The sequence below is a fragment of the Amyelois transitella genome, chromosome 27 (genome assembly GCF_032362555.1).
Source record: "Amyelois transitella isolate CPQ chromosome 27, ilAmyTran1.1, whole genome shotgun sequence".
NCBI lineage: Eukaryota > Metazoa > Arthropoda > Insecta > Lepidoptera > Pyralidae > Amyelois > Amyelois transitella.
Window position 1 is genome coordinate 6420709 of NC_083530.1, and position 16792 is coordinate 6437500.

A 16792-nucleotide genomic window follows, 5' to 3' on the forward strand; every position below is an offset into this window, starting at 1 on the left:
TGAAAAAAATATTTTTGTGTTGAGTAGACCATTTATCGAGGAAGGCTTTAGGCTATATAACATCACTGCAACTATTAGGAGCAAAGAAATAATGGAGAATGTGAATAAAATTGGGGAAAATTATTCATCCTTGAGGGCTTCAATGATGCCCAAAATGACTATTCCACGCGGACGAAGTCGCGGGCACAGCTAGTTTCCAGTAAAACAAGAACAACAAAAGATTTCGAAGACTTATATTTTCTACATCTGTAGAAAGATGTAGTCTCTGCCTACTCACTCCCTACGGGAAAAAGGCGTGATTTTATGTATAGGTATGTATATTTTCTATAGAAATTAAGTATCTTCCGAATAACAAATAAAAAGAATCGCGAGCACATATTACAGGCAACATTCTCATTAAATTTTTTTAGACCCTTTCATATTTTGTTTTTTTTTTTATGTTGAGGTGAAATATCGATGAGCTTATAAAAACTTAATGAATTCATGGCTAGATGTAGTCTCTACCTCACCGGGCAGGATTATATTTTTTTGTGAAAATAAAAGAAAAACCTTTTCAATTTGGTATGTCATAATCGACACGTCAACAAGGCTCAAATGTTTTGTACGAGGGAAATGAGATTCTTTCAGAATCTCAAAATATAAATAATGACAGGTTTCCAGACAGTCCGTACAAAAAAGAATCCCAAGTTTGTAAGCCTCATTCTTTAGTAATCTATTCTGGAAGAGAAGCGGCCGGCACGCATTCAATGTGTCTTCAGTACCTGACCAACACTAGATGAACCTGCTTACGCACGTCTTACTTACCGATGCGTCACACGATTCTCACAACGCGAAGGAACTTGCTTTCAATTGCTCTATAGAAACAAATTGACATGTTGACGACCGAATTTATATTAGATAGGTATTGCGCAGGACCCTAACCTAGAATAACAACACGGCCGTATCTCCGCCGCGCCCTTTGTGGCCGCCGGCGGGAAACAGGAGTTGGATAAAGTCGATACCGGCTAATAATTTTGGAAAATAACAGTCGTGTGCATCATCAGTTTTAGTGGTCTTCTCTCTTTGCCATGATATTAATGATATAAATATACAAGAAACAATTCACACAGGTTAAGTAAGCCCAAAAGTAAATTCGGGACTTGTGTTTGGATTTTATGAAAAGGAACAAAAAACATTAGATAAATAAATAAAGAATTATTATTATAATTACGACGAATTATTATTATAAATGACGGCCTCTGTGGCGCAGCGGTAGTGCGCTTGTCTGTGACACCGGGGGTCCCGGGTTCGAATCCCGGCCAGCGCATGATGAGAAACGAACTTTCTCCGATTGGCCTGGGTCTTGGATGTTTATCTATATAAGTATTTATTATAAAATATAGTATCGTTGAGTTAGTATCTCGTAACACAAGTCTCGAACTTACTTCGAGGCTAATTCAATCAGTGTAATTTGTCCCGTATATATTTATATTTATATATTTATTTAATTCTTATAGTAAGAGATAATGAAAAAGGTGTAATAAGTGGATGTAGTTAACGAAATCAAAGAGACTTTTATGCGATGGTTTCAACATGTCGAGAGAATGGATGAAAATTATTAATAGCAGAGCTGATTGAAAAAGTTCTCCGACTTTGTCAAACCTTCATGGATGAAATTGGGGATGTTTTAAAAAAGTTATAAGAGTCCCCGTAGGTAATCGTCCAGTTCGTAAACGAAAAGAGTAATAACTGTAGACTAAGCAATTTAAGTTGGAATTTGTGTCACAACAGATTTCGTCACGTGCGCGGTATAAAGTCCAGCCCGGGGAACTCTCCACTCTCACATTGATTTCGAGCGGCCAATAGGATAATCTATCAATTTTTAAACCATTGTCCTCAAATTACTCAGAAATGAGACGGCAACTGAATAATCTGACCAAAATATGGTGATTTTAATCCCGTTCAGAGGAAAAATCACGGCTCGCCTCTGAATATGAAAATCGGTCTCATAAAAAACAATGCATTGAAATGTATTCATGGTCTGAAACGTCGTCCAGCGATTGTTATGCTTACCGGGAAATATTGGACTTTGAAATGGTATTTAGGGTTTCTTACGTTTATTTTGGAGTGTTCATTCTTCAGCATGAATTAATTTAAGCTTTAACAGATAATGTTAATTCATCTTAATTTTATTAAAAAGTGACACTGTGTCACACGCACCCACAGTATAGAGATATTGGTATTTTTTAAACGATACATACATACATATGATCACGTCTATATCCCTTGCGGGGTAGACAGAGCCAACAGTCTTGAAAAGACTGAATGGCCACGTTCAGCTATTTGGCTTAATGATAGAACCGAGATTCAAATAGTGACAGGTTGCTAGCCCATCGCCTAAAAGAGGAATCCTAAGTTTATAAGCCTATCCCTTAGTCGCCTTTTACGACATCCATGGGAAAGAGATGGAGTGGTCCTATTCTTTTTTGTAATAGTGCCGGGAACCACACGGCACAATTTAAACGATACAATTATTTTCCAAAGAGAGAGCTTTTGATTATAAAAATTGCGGGTTATAAATGCTTGTTTATGTTGCTTCCATATTTGCCTTCTTTTATTCGTTAACTCTAACTTATTCGTTATTGTACACCCCCGCATTGTATGCGTGCCTTTGATACCTCTTTACTAACGTAAATTCCAAATCTTATTCGAAAGTTACATTAAAACCCTTCAAAATCAATGTTGAATAAGTTTTTTGATTGAGTACCAACTAAGTAAAATTTGTCAACAGAACCCACAAATTAAAAATATGTTTTCCTCAAAAGCAGATGTGCAGACAGACAAATGGACAACTATTATGCGATCGATTCGGCCGCATTCGTCAGCGAGGTTGAGAGCCGTCAAACGATGAGCCTGAAGTATGTGCCACATCACAAACAATGATTTATATCGGTGAAGGCTATACATCTGTTTGACTGCTTATCTGTAAACAAGCATCAATAATTCTATCACTAGTAGTTTTCGTGATTTAATAAAAAAACAGACGAATCCTGAAAAGAAATTCAAACTTGTTTGTGTTTGTTAATTCTGTCCGCTTAACATAAATTGTATACTTACTGTTTAACAATAATATTGAGTGATGCAAGGTACCACGAGAAAATTATTTACATTAAATGTATCCAGTATTAATTATATAAGTACTTCAATCAACTTTTTTTTTAATATGTAAGGAGAGATTTCAACGATTTTGTTGTTAAGACTCCACAGACAGACACAATAAGGTCCTCTTTTTTGTCCGGGGACAAAAAGTGGAACCGCATTGAAATTTTGTCATGTTTTATTGAAATGACTCATACGAACATGTCTTGATTATAGGGAATTTCCAAGCAATTCTGGAAACGACCAGTAGTGTTGAGATTGGAAGGAAGTGGAACAGCCGGATGGGAGCTATACGAGTACAATCACGTTTACGAATTTCAACGAACTCCTTTTAATTGTTTTAGGCTCTGCGTTATAAGATAATGCTAGTTAGCTTTTTGACGGCCTCTGTGGCGCAGCGGGAGTACGCTTGTCTGTGACACCGGAGGTCCCGGGTTCGAATCCCGGCCAGGGCATGATGAGAAACGAACTTTCTCTGATTGGACTGGGTCTTGGATGTTTATCTACGTATTTATTCTAAAATATAGTATCGTTGAGTTAGTATCTCGTAACGCTAGTTTCGAAATTTACTTCGAGGATCGATCGAGTATCTGGTTTTCATGAGAACTGAAACTAAAGTAATTGGTGATCGCACGGTTGAGATACCGGGTTCAAAAAGCGTGAGGAATACGTTCAAATCCCACCAAAGCCGATGACTATTTTCTGAGTTATGTGTGTACACAATTATTGCTAAACCAACGCTCCAACTTTCTACTATGTTACTTCCGGATAAAATCGATGTAGAAGTTTATTCGCAAAACACAATAAACGTATCAATAAACAATTATTTTATAATATCGATATACTTAGATTTATAATATTGTTTTCAAAGAGCAGCGCAAGCAATATAAAAATGTCGAAGGAAACCCGGATTATATTCTCTTTATCCTTAAAACTTCTTTAATATCCCAAATAGGATCGCGAGGAGGCCTAGGACATTTATCAGGATTGCTATAATTGTACTATTTTTGGATTCCATTTGGAGTTACTGATCCCAAATGATATTAAATAGATATCTGGGCGATCTCAGTGAATGTCTGCCTCTACAAATAGAACCATTTTATACCAAGGATAATAATTTAAGAAATTAGATTTTTGGAATTATATTGATAGAGTTCCAGATTAATGAAAGATGACTTTACTAATTCTTAACGTCAATCAAAATCGAAATAAATTAACCATTTTCTAGAAATTGCACTTTATTTGTGAAATTTCTCAACGTATGCACTAGTGTTACTGGTTTATAAATGCCATAAAATAACACGATTCCACTGCAAAAGAACGGGATCATCAGAGTTATACAATAAGTAAAAATTATTATATTTAAATTAGTTTGAACTCATTGGAATGAAATTGTAGTAATGTATTAATACTCTACAAACCGAATAAATGACATCAATATTATAAAATCGAGCCGAGTAAGCTGTCTTGCAAACTCCCGCACAAGCGGTTTACGACGTAGTACATTATACATCCAGTTGCACATAAGTCGTCTTTCATTCATTCGAGTAATCAGGATTTTACACACAGATAAGAGACACGTGTCGATTCAACCAATTAAAAAATATATCATACCACAAAAGATAGTCAAGTTTCAACCGTATATCTTTCAGAATAAGTGAGTCTGTCTTTCGGGAACCAAAATAATTCTCAGAATAGTTTAACTATTACGCACATTAGTTTCTGTGAATGTTGGCGCCGAATCGTGATTCACGGTGTTATCATGTGACATTCAATATTATTTTAATAACAATCCTTTATTAAAAACTGTGTCTTTAAGTGTAGTAGTAAGAGTGTAAAGTGTTGACAAAAACTGTTGTTGATAGAAGAATTTGTGCGTAAGTAAAAACCGCTTCAAATCGATATGTAATGAAGTTGCAGGCACTGCGTCGCCGTGTTTCACTTGCATTTTACCCACGACGCGAAATGAAGTGTGATATTTGACGCGTCGTGACGTGTGAGCACACATTTTTTGTCCTACTTTCATTGCAATATTCTTCCTAAAAGTTTTAATCCCAACTTAACCGACCCATTATTTTGTAAGATCAATGACTGAGATAGTCATATTTAAACCACCGATCACAACAAGGGTGACACAAATCTGTCCGTTCTGTTTGAACATCGAGCCATCGAGAGAGATGACAAGATTTAAATTTATTTCTTGTTAATTGAATGATTATCCATTAGACGGAACTCGTCGGAAGTCGCCGGCTGCAGCTAGTTGTAGATAAATCGGAACTAGAGAGCTCTGGTCGCGTAAACTATCACGGTACACAATCTCTCAATCGAGAAGTAACCAGCGTAAGTCCAGTCCAGTTAACTGGTTAATATCACCTGGTTTTAACAACATGTGATCTATTTCTCAGTGGAGACATAGCTGGCGGACAGATCATGGAATGAGATGTTGTAGACGTTATTAAGAGTTATAAATGATAATTCAATCTAGCCTTGGTTTAGTTTCGGTCTTATCTTGTTTTCTACTTCGGAACTTCGAGAGCTTTTTCCTCCTTCTGAAGTTAATCCCGATTAACGGCCGGTCTCCTCTGAAGAGGAGCCCGCGGTCCACTTAAGACCATGATTCTGGATTGGATGAGTCGGGGTTTTAGCCGAAGCAACTCTTAGCAACCTTTGCAGGGGAACCTACCCCTTTCTGGTTCATGGTTACACATAATGAATGTGCAGGTGTCTTTATGATGTTTTCCTTCACCGTAAAAGCATCAGATCATACATAACTCGGAAACAATTCATGATACATGACCGAGGAAGAATTTCACACTGTGAAACGTGTTGTTTGAAAATGTACGGTTACCTTATCCTTTCGTCCACCCTCTTTTTTAGAACTTTGTAAGTGTTTGACCTTAAAACTATAAGTCTGATGGTGAACAAGACAAGCTCACGGCACGATACGATAGAATTACGATTGCTGGTGTCAGTGACTGTGGCTGCTCTGCACAAACTACCGCACTGTGCTATCTTCTAATTACAAAGACTTCAAAGTTAAAGAATACGACTTAATTTATGGCAATGTCTTTTGAAAAACTTTATAAATAAACATCGCTGATGTATCACTATGCATTTAAATTAAAACGTAGTTTAGATTCGCGCATATTTTGCATATAAATATAATACTTGAAACTTTTTTAAGGTGTTGGGCTAGCGGCCTGTCACGTGGAGCCTTCGAGGCCTGTGAATTTCAATCTAACTACATCGTTAAGGGTGTAGACGTGAACTTTCTTACTAAATTTTGATTGAATTCAAGAGAAAAGCAATTTTTTTAAAGTAGACCCTAGTTGGGTCTATTTTGATTGAAATGAATTAATTAAAGTTAAGAAGTTACCAGTTATTTATACTATCTATTTTATATATCACAATCATCTGAATGTTTCTGCACTAAAATCCATAAAAAATGGAGTGACAAACTTGACAAGTTCTTGGTATTGTTACATTATAAAGAAGGACATCATAAAATTATGCATTCCGATCTTATTATTTGTGTGCGAACCCATAAAAAAGGGTCCCTAATTCTGTTTGTCCCTCTGAGAACTACCGCGACCCGCGGCGAGGCGACGGCGGAGATGTGATGCAATCTGTACGACCATTGCACTATACGAGTGCACCATTACATTAGTTCATTTATTTTAATAAAAAAATGCTGATTAATTAAATATTTAAAATAAAATCATATGTATCTCTCAAAATCTGATCGGAATCGAGCTTTTAATTCAGTCGTTCATAATAAGTTTTTTAAATTCATTCAGTTTCAATACCATACAAAGAAGAACATAAAAGAGAAAAGATTTTTCAGCGTTGCCTAAAATCAGAATTCTTAAATTCATTGAGCATCATGCCTCTTTCCCGCAGGGGTATGCATACTTAGGTATATTGCTTCATTCATATTCATCTTGAAATACTTGCATCATCACGCTTTTAAATTTTACGGGGTAGAGAGAGTCAAAAAGTATCCTAAAATAGGTTAGTATTTAACTTTTGCATAAATACAGTTGCAACTTTTACATAATTTTCTATGGAATGTAATGTTTTTTTTTCATATAGACTCATGCCTAACAATTACTTACTACATGGAACATTTTGAGATGACGAGAACTTCCTCGCTTTGAATGTCATGAGCTTATGAACTACTTTGTTTGCCGTCTGCGTCTCCAGAACACAGCTGTGTTATCTTGATTTGATAAGACATTTACTTTTGCTTTAGATAAGATCTTCAGCTTTTAGAGCAGACTTTTAGTTGAAAGAATTATAAAAACTGATGGCCCTACAGAACTATCCTGACTTATACGAGATCATAGTCAACAGTCGCACCCCGAACTCCTTTCCAGAGGTGAGTACGGCCGGGGTGTCGCCCGGGGAGAGAAAGGCCCTCCAGTAATACCGCGTTCCATTCATTTTCTACGCTCGTCTGATAGCATAAATTAACATTTATGCTAGTTGCAATCTGCGCGGCAAGATTAACATCTTGCCGCGCAGATTGCAACTTATAATCACATCTTTATCTGTTACAGGATAGACAGAGCCAAGGGGCTAGAAAAGTCTGTAAGGCTACGTCTACACATTAGTACCCAGTGATATTATGAACTTCAGCTAAAATAAAAAGTGTCGCGTGGTTCCCGGCATTACGATACGTCCTCTTCATCTCTTTCCCATATCGCAAAAAGCGACTAAGACTAGGTGCACATTTGTTTAGAGTCAAGCTTTTATGCAGTTTGGTAGCGAATAGACGTGGTGCGTGCCGGCTGCTGCTCTGAAGAGCGTCTCTCTTATAAACATGGGATTCTGATTGCAGGCGATGGGCTGCAGCCTACCACTTTTTGAATCTCAATAATTTAATTATACAGCTTAACGTGGCCTTTCTGTCTTTTCGACACTTTTGACTCTATCTGCCCCGTGAGTCGTGTCGTCAGTTTAAGTATGAAATAGTCGTGATTTTATGTTTAATCAAATAAGGAACAACTTAAATGTTTTTTTCAATTTGTTTCACACTTTAAACGGCGCTAACACCGAAAAACTTAATTTTCAGTGGAGCACAACGTCACTGATACGCGTTATCATAGCATCTGAGATCTCCGCGTGGTCTTCAACTCCCTGTGCGACCGCACGTCACCGCGCCACGGGCAGCGCGGGCCTGGCGGGCTGGCGGCGCGGGCAACCAGGAGTTAAAGGCGCCCGGATTCGATTAAACGAGATCGTGAAATTCTCGAAATAGGCCAGCGAATGGTTTAAAAAAATTATGTTTGCTCTGGTAGCGCAGAGAAAACGTAAGGTGTAAAAAAATACAAATTTGTGTTCCAGTTCCACTTTAAATTAAAACTTTGATAACTTTGCTCTCGCAAACTTTATATCTCACCAAAAAGGAACACTCACATAGGGCGCCAAATGGATCGCTCGCTCTGTGCCCGGCGCGCGGCGCGGCCGTCGCCCCGCAGGAACTCTTCGCCGAGTCCCGGCGTATATAAGCCAGTCTCATCCGCTTCTTCCTCCACACTCGAGTGAGAAGCAAACCCGACCACTTGTACTAGTGTTACCGTGTCTGTGATAGTGTCGCTTGGTACGTAAGTAGTGTGTGCTTTTTGAAACAATTCTGGACTTGACATGCGGCTGTGACATTCAGCATCGTTAGTGAGTGTAGTATTGGCTAGTTTCATGCAGAAATTTGTGAGAAATTAGTTTCAATATTAACAAATGAGACTATTTGATTTGAGAAAGAAATTAAGTTCGAAGTAACATTAAATTAAGTTTAAATTATTAGATATAATTTTCGAAAACTCTTTTATTTTGCAAAATAGTATTTTAAAGGCAAAAAATATTGATTAAAGCAAATCTCATATATTCTTTTTCTTATTAAGCATTCTTTCAGTTGTAATCATAATGACAATGAATTGTAAATCCTTTAAATTTTACAATTGCAACTGAAATATACATTTATTAAATACCTCTTACATAACATGAAAATCTCAAATATTTTCATGCTCATAAATCACGTGGAAAGGAGTCGCGGCCGCTTGTGCAAGTGCAAGAAGAATGCCTGTTCCGTACACGGAGCGTTCAGTTCACGCCGCACATACTTCGCCCGCTACATCGTACAACTAATTTTTGTCAAAAAGTCATCAATCACATTATTTTCATTTATATTTAAATGTCCTAAACATCTACCCACACTAATATTTACAGCCTATTATTTATGCAAAATAATCTAAAAAATATAATAGTATGACAAAGAATCTAGATAAACATCAAACCCGAGCGCTGATAGTGGATCTCGCACCTACTATTATAAACTAATGTTTGACCTCTTGTCTCGTAGAAGTCTATTTCTAATTTCATAAAAATCGATACCACTATTAAGCAATATTACATTTTTATCAAATCGCAGACATATTTTAGACTTCACTATAATGGTAAATCGAATGAATCAAAATAATGAATCCATAACACAACGAGAGGTGTATTCCCAGCAGGAGGTCATGACGTACAATTACCGTTCGTAAAGGTACAACTACTATCGGAATCTCCAACCATAGAAATACGTTACTTTCTATCCCATCATGTCTACTGGTGAACTTGCTTATATTTCTAATGTCAGCTTGTAGTGTGGACGAGAGCAGCCCTGCCCGTACCGGTGTACTCGGTTGAAATACACAACAGTCAATGCTAACTACATACATTCTAAGTATTTTCCCTTGCGAAGTAAACAGAGCCATTTTTCATTTAAATAGGAAAGATCCCTACGAATTCTAAAAATATTTGCACACTAAATGTCTATGAAGTCTTTCAGCCGTCTTCTCTCTACTGACTTTAGTCCCGGTTGCATCCTCACCAGTCTAGAGAGAGCCCGCGGTATGCCTTCGACCATGGACCCTGAATGGGAATTCCATCTGCCCTCCGCAACCTTTGCAGGGGAAACTTTTTTGCTTTTTAAAACCTTTGAACACTTAAGATTTAAAGGCATTGAACTCATATTAAACTGAAATGTTAGACAATTCATAGATATCTTGCTTCCTCCAATACCATTAAATCCTCTCTTTAATATTCGTGACAAAGAGTTCTCCGGACAAACAACCAAACATTTTTTTAAAGGTCCGACAAGACAGAGCCTGCTCCACTTTACAGTCTTTGTTTATCATTACCGGCGGTGCGCAGCGCAGCAAGAGAATAGCACCCTCTTTTTGTGAAATGTTGAGTCTTGTTATCACAGTTCTGGTGACACGGTTTAAAGTGCACTCATGAAGGTAAGGCTCGCTGCAGCGGCCGACACGGGCTTGGCACGTGTACTTCTGTTGCTATTTTTACTACGCACTTGCCTAAAAATAGGGTGTTATGTTTTCAGGATTGAATGAGTCTTCTGTGCTTTTATTGCAACTATTGCATCTAAATTCCATTCCATCATTAAGGCCATCATCTCAACGAGGCCTTTCAGTATTTTCCAGATTATGGGCCCTGTCTACCGCGTAAAAGATAAAGACATGATTACGTAATTATGTATAACTCTAAATCGCGTATCGTATTATGAGAATCCTTTTGATCTTTCTTCAATGTAATAATATTCTTTTATTTGATAAAATACTTTTTTATTTCTTTATTCAATCATTGTCACAATTAAATTTGCCAACAGTATGACAAACATTTTACTTATTTAGGTTTAACCCATTATTTGTGATCGAGTGAGCACTCCGAGGCTGACCACGGGCTGACGCTGGAACATTACAGTCGGCATTCAGAACATTCAGGTCCTCGTTGCTAAATACAAAATAAAATTTAATTTTTTATCCGTTTATAATAATTGATTGATTATAAATGAGGAGCACAGATCGTATGTCGCGATGTGTGTCCGTCGGAGTTCTCCGGACCTCGCCCGCGACGCCGGCTCTCGACGAACGCGGTGACTCACCGCACATACATAGGTACCCATTGATTGGGCCTTGAGTAGTTTTATCTCACTACTATCACAATTCACTAATTTTATTACAATACTCAAAAATAATAAACAAAAACAAAAGTGTGAAACAAATCATAATTTACAATTTTATAGGTAAATTTAAATTATTAATTTTACTCAAATGATAAACACGAAAATAAAAATCTTAATAATTCAATTATTAGTTTGAAATACACAGAAGTAGTACCTTTTTAAGGAATTAACAGAAAAAGCTTTAACTACGTCCACAAACAGCTTTTTCTTTAACTATTTTCTTTGCTGATCTTTTAAGAGTCCTTTCACGAAGGTTTTATAAGTTCTCTGAATTTCACGGGGCACCAGAAAATGTTCATAGGAAAAAAGTTTTTGGCCAAACCCCAAATTGCATTTTACACAAAATTTAAAAAGTTCCCTCTATGGCAAATAAGAGCCTTATAAGTTAATCATTTTAAAAATAAGTAAGAGATAAATGATTTCAACGCGTCCTTACGATAAACTTTTTTAATTACAGGTCCCTGAATACTCACCTAGCGCCATCTTTAACCGAATAGCCAAAATGATTAGCTTAGTTTCGCTACTCGCCGCCACGCTAGTGTCGCTGCAGTGCTGCCACTCCGCCTCGACGCTTATCGACAGCAAAAACCTACTGGAAAATACTTTACAACCGAATGGTAAGGGTTTCTTTAGTATTTTACTTTAGTACTCACTATGTCTTTGATTATATAATGGTATTATTGTACATAAACATACGAAAATCTCACGCTATATAGGAAGTCATGAAATGCTAAGCGTATTGACTGGCACCGCCTGAATATCTGAATATCCAATGAAATTTCAAATGTTACTAAATTTAGCGATTACCACACTTGTGTAGGATATACATAGATTTTCTAGCAGAATTCGCATTGCTAAAGAAAAGTTTTCGATTAAATTGGATAGTAGTACAAATAAAAAGGTAACCATTTTTTTTAACTTATCAATAAACATTCAAGAATACTTGTATGAAGCCTCTTTATTAAGTGACGTCATTGATTAATGCACACTCCTATTTAAATTCAATGAAAATTAAACAACCCAAGAATAATATGATAAACGATTCAAAATAAAATTTACCTTTCATATTCGCGCCGTGACTTAATCGGAAAATTTGCAACTTAAAACAAAATGGCGCCAAAGAATTTGGATCAGACTTGCATATCATAGCATTCAGACGCAGCTGGCGCGGCTTTGACTTGCAAACAGGGTGCTCGGCGGGACGGCTATTTTAAAGTGTGATCGATTTCCACAACCGGTGCTATATGTACGAAAACAAGGGACCCGCCGATTCATAATGCACTATTTATACCAGAAGAAAAGTGATAACATCTTGTGAACTTTTCCTACTAAACACTCACTATTAAACTATTTTAAATATACATTTTACGAGAAAACGTGACATGAGTAAAAACATGACCTTGCCCAAATCAAGAAGGTCAGAGGCGGGCTTTGGGCCCCTCTTCAGAGAGATGAAGTATAAACCAGGACTTACGCGGAAAGAATTATCATCTATTGTGTAATTTTTCATACATTCATAAATAGTAAAATTGACAATTGATAGTTATATATCACTTTCAGTTTGGTACCCGTGTGGTTCCCGGCACCAATACAAAAAAGAATAGGACCACTCCATCTTTTTCCCATGGATGTCGTAAAAGGCGACTAAGGGATAGGCTTACAAACTTGGGATTCTTTTTTAGGCGTTGGGTTAGCAACCTGTCACTATTTGAATCTCAATTCTATCATTAAGCCATATAGCTGCACGTGGCCATTCAGTCTTTTCAAGACTGTTGGCTCTATCTACCCCACAAGACGTGACCATATGTATGTATTATAAATGAGCCTTATAAATAACAAACAACACAAAAATATTTAATTACCAAAATAAGCGTTTTTAAAAACGCTTCGGTAAAATTTAACAATTGTCTGATCCATCTGTTGGAATCTCAACCTAAAACTTGATCCCTTCCAGCGCTGCCCCCCAAGCGCAAGAGCCTGAAGCCGTTCGTGTCCATAGTGGGCGCGCCGCCCGAGCGCGCGCGGCTGCCGCGCGGCGCGCACGCGGAGCTGGCGTGCGCGGCCGTGGGGCACCCCGCGCCGCGCCTGCGCTGGCTGCGGAACGGGGAGCCCGTCGACGACGTGAGTCTCTTATTTCAGATCTGTGCTTGTCTTTGGCGATTTTGATAATTTGTTGTTTCAAGGTTAGTTTCAAGGTTAGCTTTAGTGCTGTGTGGTTTCCGGCACCAATACATAAAAGAATAGGACCACTCCATCTCTTTCCCGTGGATGTCGTAAAAGGCGACTAAGGGATAGGCTTATAAACTTGAGATTCTTTTTGTAGGCGATGGGCTAGCAACCTGTCACTATTCGAATCTCAATTAGTGGCCTATCAGTCGGCTCAAGACTGTTGGCTCTGTCTACTCCGCAAGGGATATAGACGTGATTATATGTATGTAGGTTAGCTTTCTTAGTTATGTTTGATGAAAATTGGTCAAAAATGGCCGCCGTCACAAACAGTTGAATGACATTTAGAATTGAACCGTTTCAGTACGAGGAGAGCGCCAACGAGATCGTGAGCGCGCACCCGTCCAGCATCGCGGAGGTGCGGTCGGCGCTGGTGCTGCGCGCGGCGGCCGCGGGCGACGTGTTCTCGTGCGTGGCGCGCGCCGGCGCCCGGGAGCGGGTCGCTTCCACTACGGTGCTGGTTGAAGGTGGGTTCTCATTAGTTATGATTTTGAAAAATGCACTCTAGTGCAGCCATTTTGCTGTTCTGACGATAAAAATTATAATTACATCTTTGTCCCTTATAGAGCCAACGGTCTCGGGTAGAATGAAAAGCCACGATTAGCTGTATGACTTAACGATGCATTATAAAACGCCAGCGACGTGTTATAGAGCTGCCAAGAGCGTACTATTTGTGAGAATGTTGTCTCTGCTCTGTCTGCTCCAGAATTTGTATAAACGTAAATAATGTATGTCAGCCACTATGAATAATATCAATGACCAAGTAAACATTTCAATTTCAGAAGCGGGAGACGAGCTTTCGGCCCTCCAAGCGTTGCTCCAGCGCGCCACGGCCCCGATCCCCACGTACTCGTACGCGGAGGCGTTCCAGAACATGGGCACCAGCCTCGTGCTGCCGTGCCGCGCCTTCAGCTACTCCGGCACCAGGGTGCGCTGGGCCGTCAACGGGGTGGAGGTCACGCAGAGCCCCAACATGAGGGTCAGGTTCTATTTTAATATCTTACCTCACTTCTGATATCGAGTTGATTGGGCTCATCTTTTTTTGTTCTGATGCATGTCTATAACAATTGCATATTCTGGAACTTACGTGTAATTCTGCACAAATAGGTTGTAAATACTAATTCTGCTGCTGGAAAGTAAACTCTTAAACGTTTGTTCAAATTTCCAGGTGTTACCGTCAGGAGATCTCCTCATCTCGTCGCTGGACTTCTCGGACATGGGCAACTACAGCTGCACCGTGGAGAACCTGTACGGCGAGACCACCGTCAGCACCTTCGTCTACCCGCTCAAGGTTAAGGATTGAGACAGGTGAGCAATCAAGTATTAATTCTGAAAGTCTGTGCTTTAATTCGAGGCTTTCCGGATACATTCTATAGAAACAGACTAGAATAGATCAATCAAGTCTAGATTTCAAATTTTATGAAAATCAGACGTTTGAAAGTTACGGCATTATAAACATACTCTTACATTTACTCACACGGCTATATAATTACATTACAGTAGCAAAGTCAAATGAAACACCGACAGAAAAACCAAAAACATTGATTGTGTAGACGCCAGTCAAGTTGTAGGTCCTATCTAACGCATGCTGGTGTTCTGGTTTCAGCGGTGCCCGGACGCCGACCAGCAGTTACCCGCCGATACAAGTTCGATGTTCCTATACTTAAGTGTATGTTAACTTAATGAATACTTAACTTATTGTCAGGGAGCGGCCTCACTTGGAGCATTCCATTTGCTTTACTTGTAATTCATCATTTTTATCACTAAAATGAAAAAAAAAACAGTGTTTTACATCAATGCTTCAGGTTGGTGTGCCCCTTTAGGAGTAAGGCCGTGTGCACGGAGTGATATTTCATGTTAAGTACTTAAGTTATCACTTGAGTATTTATTGACAGTTTTTATCATTTCGTTATCTGATTTCTTTTGTTCCTCATAGGTAATAAACACCAAATTTTTAAGTATCTTTTTCCAAAATAGCCCTTCCTGCTCTGTGTTTTGTAAAGTCTTTGAAATATACGAAATCATATAATATAGAATCCACCTCGAACCTTTATCGAATTTATTTGGGCTGTATGATTAAGTTTTTATCTGTATTCGATAAGTTAGGTACATATTTGATACTTATTTGCTCAAAATATTACAAATAGTATCAAATAGATACCTGACATATTCCGCCTCTTCTATATTATTCCTTGACTTTTTTGCTACACACAATTGTTATTTATAATTCATCATGATCCAACCAATGATTTAGTTACGTGGAACTGATATTTTATAAGAACGACCAGTTAAACATTAATTTTAGTTACAAATTATAAGATCCCAATGTATTTTGATTATTTCTTACTCTCAGAGAGCCTAAAAGCTCTCTGTTATTTTGTACAGGTAATATTTACAATTTTGTTAAAATAGTTTAGTTTAAATTTAGAACGCATTTAATTTAATGTTACTTTAATTTATTTATTTTAATAATTTCGTACTTAATTATTTAAAGTGGTATAGTATATCATCATTGAGTTTGTATATTATTACATGAAATATTTGAATGTGAGTGTGATTGATATCTTTATGTAAGTACATTATACGGTCTTCTGTGATTTGAAATAATAAATGTTTTATTATACAATGGAGTATGTGTTTTAATTGATTTACGAGACTCGTCCAAAGTAAACTTTTAACACAATTGTGACGTATATATTTATTTATTTATTTTCTCTTTCAAAATACGACGACAGTATCGACACAGCACGAGAGATACTGCGGTATCAGGAATAACGTAACGTAACGTAGAAAGTAAATAATATTGATAATGAATGCACGTAGAACATGTATTCTTCACTGACAAAGATTCCCAAGTTTTTTTTTTATTATTTTAGTAAGTTAATAATCTGTTGATAAATCTTAATTCAATGATCCGAAAACTGATCTCTTATTTATCTTAGACATTAAACAAGTAGTTCCATCTGGCGTCAAAAAGGCAAAACTGAAAATAACAAAATAAACTTACACATAAAAGATTCATAAGCTAAACAGCTGAACAAGGCCTATCAAACTTTTCAAGACTGTTGGTTCTGTCTACCCCGTAAGGGATAAGTAAAATAAAATAACCGTTGATTTAAAAAGTAAAGAAAATAATTAAGTAACATTTATAATGAACCCGAACGAAATGGATTGAAAAAAAGGGGAGAAGTGCGTGTTGAATTCGCGTGAACTCGCGTTTTACTTTACTTTTTTACTTTTTAAAACTTAACATTGGAGTTAAAAAATATGTTCTCCCGCACATTCCACCTGCAAATGTAAGTTGGTACGCACAATATTGAGTGATTTACCATATTATTTTAATATCATGGACTTCTTATAGGTTTCCTATAATCTATAAAGAGAAAACTAATTTCTGTATTTTTT

The 16792-nt window shown here is 37.5% G+C and overlaps 1 protein-coding gene across 2 annotated transcripts; it reads left to right on the plus strand.

Annotated features, from left to right (window-relative positions):
* The first annotated feature begins 4724 nt into the window (after nucleotides 1-4724).
* LOC106138242 (neural/ectodermal development factor IMP-L2) lies at nucleotides 4725-15200 on the plus strand. Of its 2 annotated transcripts, none has more exons than XM_013339350.2 (7): nucleotides 4725-5015; nucleotides 11619-11778; nucleotides 13116-13282; nucleotides 13692-13854; nucleotides 14170-14366; nucleotides 14556-14695; nucleotides 14994-15200. In XM_013339350.2, the coding sequence occupies exons 2-6, from the start codon at nucleotides 11664-11666 to the stop codon at nucleotides 14688-14690; spliced, it is 777 nt and encodes a 258-aa protein (XP_013194804.1). In that variant the 5' UTR covers nucleotides 4725-5015; nucleotides 11619-11663; the 3' UTR covers nucleotides 14691-14695; nucleotides 14994-15200. The 2 variants fall into 2 exon arrangements, with proteins under 2 accessions (XP_013194804.1, XP_013194803.1); XM_013339349.2 differs by lacking the exon at nucleotides 4725-5015 and adding an exon at nucleotides 8681-8740.
* The last annotated feature ends 1592 nt before the right edge of the window (nucleotides 15201-16792 follow it).